At 38.5% G+C, this 18,048-nt stretch overlaps 1 protein-coding gene across 1 annotated transcript in view; it reads right to left on the reverse strand.

The window, feature by feature from the left end:
• LOC115212171 overlaps positions 1-18,048 on the reverse strand; it is an 81,857-nt gene that overhangs the window by 18,287 nt on the left and 45,522 nt on the right. Inside the window, exons 2-4 of the mRNA XM_029781010.2 lie at positions 10,385-10,587; positions 3,016-3,117; positions 2,595-2,763 (exon numbers count right to left, since the gene is read on the reverse strand). Coding sequence (XP_029636870.1) covers positions 2,595-2,763; positions 3,016-3,117; positions 10,385-10,587 — 474 coding nt within the window. The remainder of the gene's footprint in view (positions 1-2,594; positions 2,764-3,015; positions 3,118-10,384; positions 10,588-18,048) is intronic.

Raw genomic sequence — 18,048 nt, forward strand, 5'->3', positions numbered from 1 at the left:
CTACTCAATATTACATTATTATCTCAATAATCTCATTAGATCTGACTTTCATCAAGTCAACATCAATAATGGTAAACCTGAGGGTTTTGTTGTTGCTATTGGTATTGTTTAGTGTCAACTCAGCTCTCACTGATTGAACCTATGATTAAAGGCATTACAGATGTGACCATCTCATCGCTGTATATCAGTATGCTTATATTTTTTTAAATGTACATTTTAGGAAGATTTGGCTGCTATTTATCTTAGCTTGAAAGCAATTGCTATTATGTACTGCATGGTTCATTGTTACAACTTTGTTATTATTCAGGGCAAATAGATTAGAATCAGTGTATATTTCTAACAATAGTCAGACATTTAGAATCCTTACTACACAAATTCACCAATAGTTTACCATGACTCACTGAAATGTAAAGACTGAGCTTTGATATTGGGCTTTACATTTCAGTGAGTCAGCAACATAGTTTTATTGCTTTCTCACATATTCAGAACAATGTCAATGAAAATATTCAACTGCTCCCATACAACTAATTTCTAGCCTTTATTCTCAATGATTATAGTTTTCTCACAAAAAGAAATGTCAAGGTTACTTTGATGTTAAAAATAGAACACAAACCCTCTTTTATGTAAAAGTATGATATTTTAAAAAGTTGGGCTTGTAAACTTTTACTTCCAACTGCATTTAATATGAAAATATTTTTATAGCAAACACATACTTTACAATATAGTATTATAATAGACTGCCTCTGGCTAAAAAAAGTAAGCAACTAACTTAGCCATGTTGGTGACCATCACTCTGTACTGCCTTGTAATTACTAAGAAAAAGAGACATGGAATTTTTAACACTAGTCAAATTGAACTGCTTTGGATAGAAGTTAGTCTCTTCAAACAAAGCCATCAGTGTAAAGGAACATGATCATAACTTGATTTGCAAAATATGATAGCCAGAATTCCTTCAAATTCCTTCATCCCATGTCTTCCTAGGTCTACCCACTTCATACACACAGATATATATACTAACCTAGAAAAAGATAGGATCATCGTTGTTGTTGTCGTCGTCATCATCATCATCCTCATTTAATGTTTGTTCTCTATGTTGGCATGCCAGAGGACTGTGCCAAGCTTCATTGTTTTGGCATGGTTTCTATGGTTGTATGTGTGTGTGTGTGTGTGTGTGTGTGTGTGAATGTGTGGTGTGTGTGTGTGTGTGTGACTCCATTATTCACAGTATCCTTCTTTCTTTAAGATGTCAGATTGTAATTTGACAGAGATTTGTTTACTATTTCTAGTATATTGTGTCAATATTAGTTTCAGTCTCATCAGTCAATTAGCCAACCTCTAAGTGGCCACTCCACCTTTAAGAAATAGCTGCCAAATCTTTCTCACATGACATACAACTGTCTTTTATATATATATAAAAAAAGCATGGATATATTAGAAATATGTTCATTGGTACACTAAGTCTGAAAAATAAAGTTGAGATGGTCAAGGCTTGGAACATCTTTAATTATAAACTGTTTCATCATGGCTGATTTGTAATTAAAGAAACTAAGTATTAGAACAACAATTTCTTTTTAGTTTCTTAATTTCAGGTGTGCTATTATTGAGGAAACATATCAGGTAATGTAATTAAAACAGTGAGGGAGTGGACAACAGTTATTGCTTAGTCTGAGACCTGCTGTCATTGAACTGACTCATCAACAAAAACTTTATAGTCCTGACTATCCAATCTTTTCTCAAGACAATCCATGACTAGAATTCTCTTTGCCAATTAGTTTGCTGAGATCTGTTTAAGGTAGATCTAGAGAATTTAGCTGTGGTGTCTCTGTTTAAAGTCAGATGTCATTATGTCTATGTACATTATTATCCTAGCAGGCTGTTTTGTGATGTTGTTGTTGGTTAAATTCAGGTCAACACTAAATAAATTCATCTGTATTCAAAAAGATCCTAGTTATAAACCTATCCTATTGTGTGTACAGAACTATATTATCAAGAGTGTCATTGTTGGTTGTATAATGTAAGATAATTTTGACTGCTGTGTCTTGCTAGTAGAGAAATCACACAGAAGATCTTTTAGTCTAGTATTGTACTAATAGGATGTTTTATGTTTGTCTGTGTATGTTACAAGATAAGTGAATGTACTTCATAAGAAAGAGAAGTAGGATAAAAGTACAGCCAACTTCCACTTGTGAGGAAGATAGATATGACTTGGTAATAATGTACAATGCTTTTACTAATTGCTTTAGGTGTCAACATAGCTGCAAGTAGACACCTTTTCAGGCCTCCCATCCTATACCCAGTAGAACATTCAATATGTGATAGCTGGAGGGAGAGAAAGTTGTGCAAGCATTTTACTCTTTTTATTTATATTTCATACACATAAATTATATACTTTATATCCTATATCTTATATACAAATCTTCTGAGATAATTTTGCTGAGGAGAAAGCAACATGAAATGAAGTACCTTGTTCAAGGATACCACTCACTACCCTCTCCAATAACTAAGCCCAAAACCTTATGATTGCAAGGTGAACACTGTAACCACTAGGCCATGAGAAAAATAAGAGTTTGTTAAACTGGGATTTTATTACTTACAATTTTTCAAACTGCAAGAATGATTTTGGAAACTGACTGTTTTATAAACATTATGTGGAAGAATGTAGGTTTTCTTTCGCTTTTTCCTTGTTGTCTGCCTCCATAATTCTTTATCAAAATTTTCAGGCTGAATAAAATGCTGGTGTCCATCCAAATAAAATATTCCAAACTGAAATTAGAATCAATTTAATCTTTAAACCTAAAATATTGATTTGTTTAAGATGGACCTAGATGGAGCAGTACAGAAGTGATTTATAAGTATTGACCCATTCATGTAGGTTGTGAATAAGAAAAATAATGGACAAATACTTGACACATAAGAGTATGTGGGGGGGGACTTAAAATAGTGTATTATAAGAAGGGTTATTATTATTAAATACAATGGTTCTGACATGAATAATATCTGGAAATAGATACTTACAACTGACTGAAAGATACAGGGCTCTTTGAAATGTGGTTCAAAATTATGGCAGTGGAATGTTAATAATGTCTCATGAACTTTGTCTTCATATATCAGAGAATCCTGAATAATCAAGAAGGAAATGCAGGAATAAATATAATATGATATGAAAAGTATAACATAATATAATTTAACATATTATATTATTCAAATTATTAAATAGAAGCAGCTCTGAATTAAAATCCTTATCTATATGACATAATATATATATAACATTGAAAAGTTAGAGACTATAGTAGTCATCTCAGGAAAGATCCCTTTATAAACAGCATGTTTAAAAACACAATAAAATTCAGAGCTAGATGAAGCAAAATTATCTCAGAAGATTTGTATATAAGATACAGGATATAAACTATATAATTTATGTGTATGAAATATAAATATAATAGGAGTATAAAATAAAATAAAATAAAATATACAGAAAAATACAAAAAATCTTCAAATGTAATCAAAAAGTATAAGATTTGTGTGTGTATATATATATATATATATATATATATATATATATACTTATGCCCCCAGGCTGAAACATGTCAAATGCTCATGGGTGCAAATGAATCAAGTATCATCTAATAAGGGAATAAATAATTATATTAGAATACATTAAAACAATCAAATATAGCAAAAATAGAACTCTGACTCATCAGATCCTTGTCAAACTGCCCAACCCATGTAAAAGCATGGAACCTCTTCCTTGTCATCATCATTGTCATCGTCATCATCATCATCATCATCATCATCATCATGTAATGTCCGTTGTCCATGCTGGCATGAGTAGGATGCTTTGACTAGGGCTGGTAAGCTGGAAGGCTGCACCAGATTTGGCATGGTTTTCTGATTTGGCATAGTTTTCTACGGCTGGATGCCCTTTCTAATGTCAACTACTCTGAGAATGTAATGGGTGCTTTTATGTGCTATAGGCACTGGTATCTGCCATGACTGCAATTTTGTTTGGCTTGGTGGGTCTTTTTCCCAAGCACAACATAATACCAAAGGTCTTGGTCATTGCCTCTGTGAGGCCTAACACTCAAAAGGAACTCAGCCAATTTGCCTCCCTGAGGCCCAACACTCAAAAGGAACTCGGCCACTTTGTCTCTGTGAAGCCCAACACTCAAAGGGATCTCAACTACTTTGCCCAATGCTCCAACGGTGCTCTTTAGATACCACTGGCATGGGTGCCAGTTACGTGATACCAACATCAGCCATGACTGTGATTTCACTTGGCTTCATGGATCTTCTCAAGCATAGTATATTGCCAAAGGTCTCAGTCACTAGTCATTGCCTCTGTGAGGCTCAAAGTTCGAAGATCATGCTTCACCACATTGTCTCATGTCTTTCTGGGTCTACCTCTACCACAGGTTCCCTCCACAGTTAGCTCTCAAGATGCTTATACTCTGTCAAACATGCACAATGATATTGCACATCCAGTGAAGCATATTGGCTTAATTTCTTTCAAGCCTCTGCTTGTCACAGCCACGTTTCACAGCCATGTAGCGTAGCTGTTTGCACACAGGCATCATACTATCTGCCTTTCACTCTCAGAGAGAAGCCCTTTGTTGCCAACAGAGGTAGAAACTCTCTGAACTTTGCCCAGCTTAATCTAATTCTCACAGCTATGCTCTTGGAGCCCCCCGCTCCACTACTAACTTGGTTACCTTGATAATGGCAGTCGATGGAGTCTATTTTCTGTACATTTTCACTGTTTATTGTACCTATGTATCTTCTACATACAAAAGCTAGTTTTCCTGTTAACCTTTCACTGATATTGCTGCACCTTTTATGTGTCCAAAGCTTATACTGGGTGCATCTTATGGAGTTTCTACCTACACCTTTTCTACAGATTGAGCAGGGCCATCTACCTGAAGGGATTTGTGATTTGTCTGCCTTCCTACTTTCTAAAACTTTGGTTTTTGTTTGGTTAACTCTAAGGTCCTTTGATTCTAGACCTTGCTTCCATACCTGAAACTTCTCTAGTTCTGGTAGTAATTCAGCTATGAGAACAAGGTCATCAGCATAGAGGAGCTCCCAGGGGCAGCCTGTCTTAAATTCCTCTGTTATTATTTGGAGGACTATGATGAACAAAAGGGTGTTGAGCACCAGTCCTTGGTGATCCCCTATTATACCCTGAATTCTTTACTATACTTATTACCAACCCTCACCTTACTGACTGATTCCCTGTACATTGCTTGTACAACTCTCACGGACCACTTGTCTATCCTTAGTTTCTGCATTGACCACCAGATAAGGGATTGGGGGACCCTGTCAAAGGCTTTTTTCAAGTCAACAAAGGCCAAGTACAGAGGTTTATCTTTGGCTAAGTATTTCTCCTGCTGCTGTCTTACCAGAAATATAGCATCAGTGGTGTCACAAAACCAAACTGCATCTCATCTAGTTGGACTGTGACTGTCTCTCACCTGATCCAACAATTTAATACCTCTGTAGTTATTTCTATCTAAGGCATCACTTTTACCTTTGTAGCAGTTAACTTTTTACAATACAGGTGACTAGACTATAACCCACACTGCCAGATATTCTAAGCATCTCAGTAGTGAATCCTGATGGACCAGGGGTTTTCCCTGTCTTCATTTCCTTAACTGCTTTATCTACCAAGGTACTGTCGATCCGGGTAGCTGGTCCCTCAGTTGGGTTGACATTTGGCAGACTCCTCCTCCCACTGATTCTCCATGTTAAGCAGTTTTCATAATGGCATTTCCAAGCATCTTTCTTTGCAGAATCATGTAATGCAAGTGCATCATCATCTATGCAGACACATTTCTCTCCTATGACATCACAATTTTCTCTCACACACTGTCTTGCAATCAGAAACACTTCAGTTCATGTCACTGAACATAGGCAAAGTTCTTCTTTTCTGCTTCTCCCTTGGCTAGATATACCTGACTTCTAGCTTCCCTTCTGGCTATCTGATACAGTTCCCTGCTACTCCAACTCCTCCAGTCCTTCCAGGCCTGTTTCTTTGCTCTAATGGCCATGTCTACATTATTTTTCCACTACCACATTACCCTATGTTTGGTTGGGACTTCGCACTACCCACAGATTTGGTCTGTGGCACTCAGCAAGCTGTCCAGCAGGAATTCCCAGTTGCTCTCTATGTCACAAGTTTGTAGCTTCTCCTCCCTCTCATCAAATTCCTCAATTAGGATGTCCCTAAATCTCTGAGCACATGGAGGGTCCTTAAGCTTCCAAATCCTTCTTTTCCAGGTTGGTCTATTTCTTGACATTCTTCTGGCCTGGAGTCTAAAACCACTAACTACCAGTCTATGCTGGGTAATATCTTCTTCACCAGGGAGGGTCTTTGTTTTTAAGAGCAACCATGCATCCTGCTGCCTGGTGAGAATCTAATCAATCTGGCTGACATAGCTGCCTGATTGATAGGTTATCAGGTGGCTGGTCAGCTTCCTGAAGTTGGTGTTGCAGATCAATAGGTTATTTACATCACAAAACTCCAGTAGCCTTTTTCTCTCTTTGTTTCGTGAACGAATTCCATGCCCCCCATGTACACCATGGAAATTACTGGGCTGCTGTTCAACATGCCCATTGAAGTTCCCAGCCACAAAAATGAGATCCTTGTCATTTGTCTTAGAGGTAGCCTGCAGGAGGATATCATAAAAATGTTCCTTCTGTTCGTTTGGTAGGCCCACTTGTGGATTATAGGTGGAGATAATTGATGCTATGCTATTCTGCAAGACTAGCCTAAGCTTAAGCACTCAACTGCTCACTCTAACTACCTCTATGATCTTCTCCACCCATTTCTCTGCAAGTAGTATGCCCACACCGCTATCCTGTCACTGTTACCTTCTCAGAAGATTTTATACCTATGTGCCTTGCCTGTGAGGAACTTGGTTGAAGCTCCTCTCCACCTTACCTCTTGGATGCAGCATACATCAACATGCCTCCTTTCAAACAGTTCAACAATGTCACTTTTGCCAACCAGCATTCAAACATGTTAAAATTGTTGTCCCTATGGATAATGAGTAGCATTGGAAATATAAGTGTGACTGCCACTTGATTCACTGTTTCACAATATACATAGCTAAGCTAAGAATTTTTCTCTCATTTTTAATTGTTTTACTTTATGTCTTGCTGTTGCCATGTCTCTCTCCCCAACAATAGTAAACAGGCTATTGCTTGTCTGCAATGCTCCTGCCCCTTCCTGCCCACACCACTTATACCAGAAACCTATTCTCAATACCGGAAACCCCTACAGGGCTCTGCTTTGCTTCTGTACCTTCGTCTTTCCTTCCCCACCACCAACAATCGCCCACACTACTGCATGCACCAAAACGTGATATGTTACTTAGGAAATTATTAGTAATTAACAGACCATCTACTTCTTTCTCCCTATATATAATGGACTAACCAATAGCAGATCATTTGCGTATTGAATCCATTTGTTTTCGTATTTCATGTTGTTTACTGTTGGTGATGTCCTGTACCCATATATGAATATATATATATATATATATATATATATATTTATATATATATAAATACAGGGTGTTCCAGAAGTCTTGGGCACATTTCAAGTCCTCATATCTGCTGAACTACGATTTGTAGTAAGATGAAACTGGTACCATTTTAAAGCTAAATTCATTAAGTTTTTTGTAATGCTAATGATTATTTCATATTTTTTCCAGATCCAATAATGGCGTTCACTCAACCAGAAAAGGCGTTTTGCGTCCTTGAATTCGCAAAAACTGAATCATGGACACTTGTTGAAAGTGCATTTCGCACAAAATTCTGAAAAGAGGCACCAGAAAGGAAGTCCATATTGAGATGGCATGGCAAATTCATGAAGGATGGATGTTTGTGCCCACCTAAGAGAACGGGACGCCCCTCAACTTCAGATGATACGGTTGAGCGAGTTCGAACTGCCTTCGAGCGGAGCCCCCGTAAATCGATCAGAAGAGCCAGTAGGGACCTCATTTTCCAACAGGATGGGGCGTCATCACATTGGAGACTCAGGGTTAGACAGTATCTGAACACAACACTGCCAGACAGATGGATTGGACGGTCTGGGTGAGATGATTGCATTCTTATACCTTGGCCTCCCGGGTCTCCAGATCTCACACCCTGCGATTTCTTTTTAGGGCATTTGTGAAAGGACTGGTCTATGTGCTGCCCCTTCCAAAAGAGTGGATGAACTGAAGGCCCGAATGATGAAAGCTGTTGCAACCATCGACAACCTAATGCTCGAATGCGTTTTGACAAGAATTGGACTATCGGCTTGATGTGCTCACATTGAACATCTTTGAACATTCCATAAAAAAACTTGAAATTGCTAGGCTTTCAGAATATATCAGATGCGTTTTTATGTCCTTAAAAGTAAAGTTTTCGAGGTATTCAATGTCAAAATGTGCCCAAGACTTCTGGAATACCCTGTATAATTTATATTATTATTGAACTCCATGCATTCATTTCCAAGTAAGTTTACTTGAATGCCACACACCCATTTCCAAGTAAGTTTATATAAATATATATGTAAACATATGTATGTATGTATGTATGTATGTATGCATGCATGCCTGCATGTATGTAAGTATGTATGTAGATAAGTATGGAGCAGCATCATTGACTTTCATAAGACCAGTTATACATCAGCCAGCAAATGGGCATAAATTTTATATTCATTTTCTAAGGTGGCATAAACTGGAAGGTTTGACAACATTCAATGGATTGGAGGACTACATCTTGTTTCACTGATTAAGAATCGGCATGGCTTCTGTGGCTAAATGCTTTTCCTAACACCAACTATTTCCAGTACTGACACCAGCACAAATGAGGTTGTCTTGCATTCAGCAACACTGAAATACTCCTCTCAAGCCTGCACTGTTGCTGATGGATTTGCCAAACACTACTTTTCTTGTAAGCCTGCCTGTGATCTCACTAAACCTTTTGTATATCTGTTAGAATTTCTATGGACTTCTTTTCTGAAAATGGAGCCTTGCTATTTCCCTGATTATATAAGGGTTTTGTCTTCCTTCCTATTTACTAACACTTTTGCTTTCACTAATTATATTTTAAGACCCTTCAATTTCAAATTTCACTTTCATGTTTGAAACTTTTCCTCCAATTCTCTTAGATTCTGCTATAAGAGTTAAGTCATCAGCTTAGCAGAACAGCCAGGCTTAAATTCTTGTTATGACTTGGAGGTTTCTGGTAAATAGGAAGGGGATCTTGATGGATCACCCTCCCCTCCTGCAGACTAAATTCATCACTAAATTCATTGATTGTTCTCATCGTACTAGTAACCATCCCTGTACATGGCTTGCATGAGTCTCACAGGCTATTTATCTACTCCTAGTTTCCTTAGTGACCACTAGAGACTCTATTAAAGACCTTCTTCACACTGATGAACACTGGCTACAAGGGTTTGCTCTTGGTTTGATATTTCTTTTGCAGGTATCACTGGTACCTTTTCTTGAGAGAAAGATGGATTCCATCTCACCTAGACTAATCCCGTCTCCCTTTAGTTTTGCAATAACTTTAGCTGTAACTTTCATAATCTGGCCCAACAGTTTGATGTCTCTGAAATTTCCTTTATCTCTTGTGCATCTCCCTGCACTTGTGGAAGTTTACAGTAATACTGCAATGCCAGTAATTGGGTCCAATACTTTCCTGTATTACTTTACTATTCAAATGACAATCCTATACTCTACTTCATCAGATATGTCAAGCATCGCAGCATCTATCTCCGATAGTCCAGCTGGTTTCCCTACTTACATATTCTTTATTATTCTATCTATCATAGTGTTGGGTTCACATGAGGTAAGCTCTCTCTCTTTAACTTTCTCCCATGTAGTCTCCACATTCAGCAGCTCCTCATAACAGCACTCCCATGCCTCTTTCTTATAGTGTCAGTGAGAGCAAGTGTGCTTTTATCATTCCGTATACATTTCTCTCTAAGAACATCATGATTTTCTTTAGGACACTATTTAGATATACGCCTATGATTTACATGTTGCAGAACATGTGGAATTTTCTTCCTTTCTGCCTCTCCCCTTGCTTTCTTGAATTTGGCAGGATTTGAGTTTAGTCTGAACAAATACTTCAAAGTGTTTTCCCGACACTCTAGCAATTCTGTGAATTTGCCGCCGCCGCCATCACCACCACCACAACCACAACCACCACCACCACCACCATAAACCACCCTGACAAGTAGATTATTTTACAACAAAAATTTCTCTTTCATTCTTTCTATATTTCTCTCCATTATCTCAACCATTGATAAACCAAATATTAAATCTCCAAGAACATCTCACTTCATTTTTTGTTCCTTACCTTAAAATTATATTTAAAATAATAAAAATACCTTTGTTTCGCCAAAATCCAAAACGTCATAGAGATTAAGGTTCTTGTTGAAAACATGTATGGGAATATTGAACTGGTTTGAAGTTTTTGTGTAATTTAATATCAATCTTGTTTGTGGAGATGTTAAAACCATTTGGATTGCATCAGGATAGTCTTCTTGGCTCTTATATAAAATATCTACTCTGTGATTTGTTTTCATGTGGCCTGAGCAATGAGAAAAATGAAGAATCATCAGTTGGTGATTATTTAGTTGTAAAGAATTTGGTAATGCTTCTGTACAGTAATACCAAAGAACCACATCTCAAATTTTGCTGCTGGGAAAGTTAGTCATATATTTCTTTATTTACGGAAGATTATTTTAGAAATGTTACTTTGTGAAATAATTTTTTTCTCAACAAACCTAATTCATTGGCATTTTAGATTTATATTTTGTACCATAAATACTTATTTTGATTCAATTCATATCTATCAAAATAAAATCATTTATAGAAGAAAAAGCAATGAGAAAATTACTGAAAAAAAAAGCGGGGAATAGATTTCTACATAATGATATGGAGAAGTCTCCTCTCAGAAGATAAATCTATATATATAAAACTGTAGTTGTGTGAGTGTCTGTCTCCTACGATTTAGATTCCTAACTCCTCCCACATTTTGCGGTGCAGTTTAACCAAATTCGGGTATCTTATAGTCATGACTAATATCGAGCCCGTCTGGCTATTAGCGCGCGTCTACGATGAGTCTACGATTTAAAAAATAATTTACCATAATTTTTTATTCCATTTTAATGCATAATTTTTCGTGTGTCGATGGCGGCGGAGTTGGCGTCCACGCTCAAACACCTGCACCTGTGTTTGCTTCTCCCCCTTCTTCCCTCCCTCATGAAGCTGTGGGGAAGGGAGTTTAAGGAAATCAACGTCGTAATGCGTTGTCAAGGAGACCAGCGTTCTTTTAGAACAACGACTTCATGGCTTGAAGACACCAAAACAGAAATGGCTAAGAAAGCCCGAATTGGCATCTATAAGGGAAGTAACTCTCTAAAAATGCTTATATAGTTATTTCCCTTACAAACCCGAGCAACGCCGGGTGATACTGCTAGTAATTCATAAATTTGAAATATGAGAAGAGATTCAAACAAAAAAAACAAATAAATGATTACATGGGAATACAAAAATAGACTTTAAATCTATTACATAAAATCCGTTCTGTCTGTGTGTGTGTCTTCTAGGATCTCAGGCATCCTCCATCCGATTGCACTCAAATTTGATATGTAGATACAGACTGTATCAGGGCGTGTATAAGTCTTGAAAAAATTACAAAAATTGATTCCAGGTAAGAATGCGATCGATAAAGCTGTGGGAACGTGCATTTATATGCGCAAATATCTATAAATATATATAATCCTCCAGCTAACCTATTTGCATGCATCGTTTTTGTTTTGCTTTTCTTCCGTCAACCTGTACATAACTGCTTCTTCCATTTTTTGTTATTTTTGTACTGCTTAAAGGCACGTTTCTTTCCTGCCAAGCTTACTGTTTAAACCATGTTTGTATTCTCCCAGTCAACAGCCTTATCATTACTGGTACTTTAAACTCTTCGGTTGCATATTTGTGTGAGTAAAATCGTTTTTCTTTGGAATAGAAAAAAAGTCTATCTTTATTTCTTCTTTTGTTGGTGTCTCAAATTTAGGTTAAATCAGTGTTTCTCAAAAGGGAGGTCTATGGGACGGTTGGACAAATTGTTTTGAGAAAATTTGGTTTAAATTTTTGACAACTCAGCACCGTACATTGGATGGGGTGGGGGGCGTTTTGCTCGTATTTATATAAAGTTAAATAGTTGATGAGTTTCATTTATTCTTAACATTTTCATCATGCTTTATTTAATCTCTGTTTTTATTTGCTTAGGAAATAAAAAGAGTATAGCACAAGCGTAGCTAGAGTGTGTGCTGCCCAGGGTGGCCCATCTGTTTTCCACCCTCGGACCCTACAAAAACACGTATTGCCTACAGCAGACCCAAAAGAGCCACCCCTTTGAAAGTGCTGCCCGGAGATACTGCCCCTATGCTGCCCCCAGCTATGCTAGTGGAGTATAGAGTGTATGCTGGTGTGATATGAGCATAAATAAAGAATACGATTTGGGCAAGGACCAAATTGTACTCCTTTTTTGCAATGAGGACTTGTGAAATGAAACACACACACACACTCACATTCATGCATATACATATATATCTACATCTATATGTATGTGTGTATCTTGAGTATGACATTAAACTATATCTGGTAGTGGGCCCCAGAAATTCCAGGGTTCTGAGGAGTGTGGAACCACCACTTAGTCACTATTGTTCTCAGGTCTACTCTGACCCAGAGTAGTAGCACCTGTCAGAGTCCCAGCTATGGGTTAATTAGTATATGAGCAACAGGGAGTAAAGAACCACATGTTCGCATTAGAACTTCCTTCTAGGAGGAGATAAGCTTGTATAAAAAGAAACCTGAAGTGCAGTGCTTTCTGGTCATCTCAACTACTGTTGTGCCACTAGTTCTGTAGCTGATTGTATTGAAAAGTGGGTTTAGTGATGTGCAACACTATCCGTCCAAAAAGTTTGTGCACAGGAATTTCTTGGTCTCTTGGAATGTTTACAGGGACTTATTGAGTTTAGGAAGTGGTTTCATTTGGTCACAAGTTGATTTCCACAAAGTATGTTTGTATATATTACATATATGTATGTATGTATGTATGTATGTATGTATGTATGCATGCATGCATGCATGCATGTATGTATGTATGTATGTATGTATGTATGTATGTATGTATGTATGTATGTATGTATGTATGTATATATGTATGTATGCATATGACAGGTCACTTTCGAGTGCTACTGGTAACATGTAACCCAGTACAACCTGTTGCATGGTCGGGCCGACTCCTAGCCTTTGTTAGGGCATCCTTCTAGGAGAAGGTAACTCAGTAACTGGGATAACTCCGACATAAAACCTGTGGCTCAGTGGTTACCAATGATGTTGACTTGTTCTTCTTTTCGGATTATGGCTGCTGTTACTTAGTGAGTGGGATTGACTCAGTGCACAGCCTTTCCTCACTTAAAAAAAATCTTCCTGCACAGGCATTGCACGATAACAACATTGTTCATGATTGTTGATGGTGCTGTGAGTCTCAACTGAATGGCTGGCTGTAGCCTTTAAAAGCAAATTATAGTCACATTCGATCACAGCACCAATAACAGTTAAGCTTCGTGCAATGGCCATACTCGATAACGAGGGGGCAGCCATCATGTATGCATGCATGTATGTATGTATGTATGTATGTATGTATGTATGTATGTATGTATGTATACGTGTATGTATGTATGTATGTGCTTGTTCCGTCTGTCCGCTGTACTCCTAGAAGTCTTCCCAATATATGCTGTGTTTCTGCCCTTACACACTCCTTCTATACACCACTGTACTTTTCTAGTTTTACAGTTAATACCAGAGTTAATCTTGCACACTACGCAGTTCTCATTAGAGCATGTGGTCTTTCGAAGGGGCATGTCCCACATAATAGTGATCTTTTGGAGCTCCCTGGATTCTCTACGATCTTAAAGTTGAGTTTGGTATTCTTCAGAGCCTTCCTAAATTTACGGGCTAATTCCTCATGGGTGTGGCCTCTACAAACACCACTCCTTGATATTTATCAGCCCTGTACCACGTGTTCACTCTGTTTGCTTCATCACAAACTCTCTGTATGGTATTCCACTCTTTACCTCTGTATCTGGCATCATTACATATGATGTTATCTAATTTCTTTCTATCTCCTCTGTATACACGAATCCTATCTTTCTGATCATATCCAGAGAATTGCGTGTGGTGCATGAAGTTTTGTATATATATCCTTGTTTCATTAGGTTCGCATTGCAGGGACACATTATTCATTATCCTAAGTCTACTATAAGTATGCTAATTTTCATATTGTGTGACAAGATTGAGTTTTTGTGAACAAGGTATTTAGAAGCTATGAGTTTCATGTAATAGGAGTAGAGGAGCTGTACTCTGTTGTTTACAGTCCCTAACCAAAGTTCAGTATCAAGAACCGGAAGTCTCTTGTTAGGGTGCCTAGTGGGGCTATCTACAGTTACCTTGATATTTTGGTGGATGGCATTAGCTAAGTGCTGGATGCTCTCTATTATGCTCCTCTCGGTACAGTCACATGGGGTTGTCATAACTAGAATATTGATGTCATCTACTCACATACAGTAAAAAAATACTGTTATAGATTGTTTAGCTAGGGATTGTTTGGTTTTTCTGTCACACCAGGTCATGATGAGGCCGGCCACATCTCCAGCTGCACCGACACCGATGGCTACTCCTTCAACCTGCATATATAGTTTCTTGTCAAACTTCCCTATATAGTTCTTTAAGGTGGTTTTGACACTAGCTCCTATAGTGTGCCCAATCATTCTTTTCACCTGATTGTCATTCTCAGGGTCCCGGGTAGGTATGGTACAGCCACTCCAGCTCTGTGGTACTCTTCTTCGCAGCCGATGTGACGATGGGTCAGATTGTACTGAGGTCATGGTTGTCTAGATAGTTACGGTCAAAGGTTAATTTTAGTAAGAGGCCTAGTTCTCTCGTGTTGGCTTCACGGAACTCTACTTCGCTCTCACAGATTATCTCAAAGAATTTCTCCACAGCAAAATCTGTCTATAGATGGGTAGAGTGAAACCACATCCATACTACCTATTCTACAACTTGTGAGGTTGTTGGAGCAGTTGTAATTGCTGATTATACCAAGGAGACCCTCTGTGCTCATACAGATGTCCGGGAACATTTCAATGAGTGGTCGTAACACTTGTTAGAGGAAGTAGGATAGCCTATAATTGCTGGAGATATTGACAAAAAAGATCGGATATTCAATAAATGAGTGGAATTGAACTGGTGTGTGTGTGAATTATACTGGGCATAATGACTCTCCCTAGACACAACACTATATATATATATATATATATATAATATATATATATATTATATATATATATACTAGCTGAAGGTGACCCGCTCTACGTGCGGGTAAGAGTGTGGTTGTTACTTTCTGTTGCTTCCTATCAGCACGTAAAAAGCACCATCCGAACGTGGCCGATTGCAGCGCCGCCTTGACTTGCTTCTGTGCCGGTGGCACATAAAAAGCACCAACCGATCGTTGCCGCTGCGAGCCCCCCTGGCACCTGTGCCGGCGGCACGAAAAAAGCACCCACTACACTCACAGAGTGGTTGGCGTTAGGAAGGTCATCCACCTGTAGAAACACTGCCAGATCAGACTGGAGCCTGGTGCAGCCTCCTGGCTTCTCAGACTCTGGTCACACTGTCCAACCTGTGCTAGCACGGAAAACGGACGTTAAACGATGATGATGATGATGATGATTCTCCGTATTTGTTTCTCTCTCCTTTCTCTCTCACTTTCCCACTCTCTTACTTTTCTTTTCTCTCGGACTCTCCCTCGCTTTCTCTTACTCTCTATCTTTATCTATCTCTCTCCCATTTATAAACAACAGAAGATCTTGAGTAAGTTGAGAGATAAAATATTTAGAAAGATCAATCATAAACATCAGGCAGTGGCAACGGAAAGGTCTGCTTCAAGGCAGACAGCAAAACGCTAACATTTAAAAGGGACAGACGAACTTGCGAGCTGAATAAAAATAATAAAATATTGGAAACTAAAGTTTGAAGGGATAGAATCTGAGGATAGTAGAGTCACCATGGCTGGCATTTCTTAACAACGAACAGCAATGTATTGACAGTTTAACGGCTGGCGTAAAATTTTGAACTTGATGTAAAATAAAATTCGTAAACACCAAGTTTTGAAGTGATTCTTTCTCACGACAGTAGACTCACCATGGCAAGCATTCAAAACTTGTTTATCATGGACGGCAACACATTGACGATTAAAAGGCTGGCGCAAATTTTTTAGCTTGATGTAACAGAGAATTGCTAAACACCTGCTCCTTTAAATTTTAATCCCCTTCCAGCCCCATTTAGACCCCTTTTCACATTTTGGTTAATATAACCCGATGTCATTCGGGTCTACTGGGGCCACATTTTATAAGATGAGGAACAAAATAGTTGTCATGCAAACTTGCCAGCACTTTTAACATAGGTGTGCATATTTTCAGCTGAATCGACCGACTACGTAATGCACACATTATATATATATATATATATATATATATATATATGTGTGTGTGTGTGTGTGTGTGTGTGTATATATGTGTGTGTGTGCACGCATTATATATACAAATGTATACAAATGAGATATATATCTGTATAAATTAAATTAGAGATAAAACCACTAATAGGCAAATCAAACAGTGAAAAACCAAAAACAAAAACATTAAAAAAAAATATAATATAGAAAATATATCTTCTATATATATAAAAGTGTAGTTGTGTGAGTGTCTGTCTCCTACGATTTAGATTCCTAACTACTCCCACATTTTGCGGTGCAGTTTCACCAAATTCGGGTATCTTATAGTCGTGATTCATATCGAGCCCGTCTGGGTATTAGCGCGCGTCTACGATGAGTCTACGATTTTAAAAATAATTTACCATAATTTTTTTCCATTTTAACGCATATTTTTTAAATAAAGGGAAGGCGGCGGAGTTGGCGTCCATGCTCACACCTGCACCTGTGTTGCTTCTCCCCCTTCTTCCCTCCCTCGTGAAGCTGTGGGGAAGGGTGTGTAAGGAAATCAACGTCGTAAAGCGTTGTCAAGGAGACCAGCGTTCTTTTAGAACAACGACTTCATGGCTTGAAGACGCCAAAACAGAAATGGCTAAGAAAGCCCGAAAGCAAATTCTACAAAATCGGGAAACACGCCATACAGGGAAGGTTTCCCGTGCAAATAATTTGCACAGCCGAATGTTATAGTTGTTGCACAACTTTTACTTAAAAGATATTATCCAAACAAACTTTTGAAGGCAATATTGTATGGCGATGGTACTTGTGATATATAGTAATGGATTTAGTAGCCAAAAGGAGAGAGCAGAGGCATAGTATGGTGGTGGTGGAGGCGGTGGTGGTGGTGGCGGTGGTGCTGGTAGTGGTGGTGGTCGTGTTTGTGGTGGTGGTCGTGGTGGTGGGGGTGGTGATGATGGTGGTGGTGGTGGTCGTGGTGGTCTTCGTGATGGTGGTGGTGATGGTCATGGGTGTAGTGGTGGTGGTGGTCATGGTGGTAGTGGTGATGGTGTTGGTCGTGGTGGTGGTGGTGGCTGAAGCTGTCGTCTGGGTTCTTCCAATTTTTTTGTGTGTTGGTGGCGGCGTTGGCGTTCATGCTCGCACCTGCACCTGTGTAGCTCCTCCCCTTCTTCCCTCCCTCGTGAAGCTGTGGGGAAGGCAGGGTAGGGAAATCAACGTCGTAAAGCGTTGTCAAGGAGACCAGCGTTCTTTTAGAACAACGAACAGAAATCGCTAAAAAAGCTGAAACAGATCCACAAAAGCGGCAAAAACCGCCACACAGGGCAGGTTTCCTGTGCAAACAATTTGCACAACTGAATGTTTTAGTTGTTGCACAAATCTTTATATATAAAAGTGAAGTTGTGTGTCTGTCTCCTACGGTTTAAATTCCTAACTACTCCCACATTTTGCGGTGCAGTTTAACCAAAACCAGGTATCTTATAGTCG

Source organism: Octopus sinensis, linkage group LG5 (assembly GCF_006345805.1).
Source record: "Octopus sinensis linkage group LG5, ASM634580v1, whole genome shotgun sequence".
Lineage (NCBI taxonomy): Eukaryota > Metazoa > Mollusca > Cephalopoda > Octopoda > Octopodidae > Octopus > Octopus sinensis.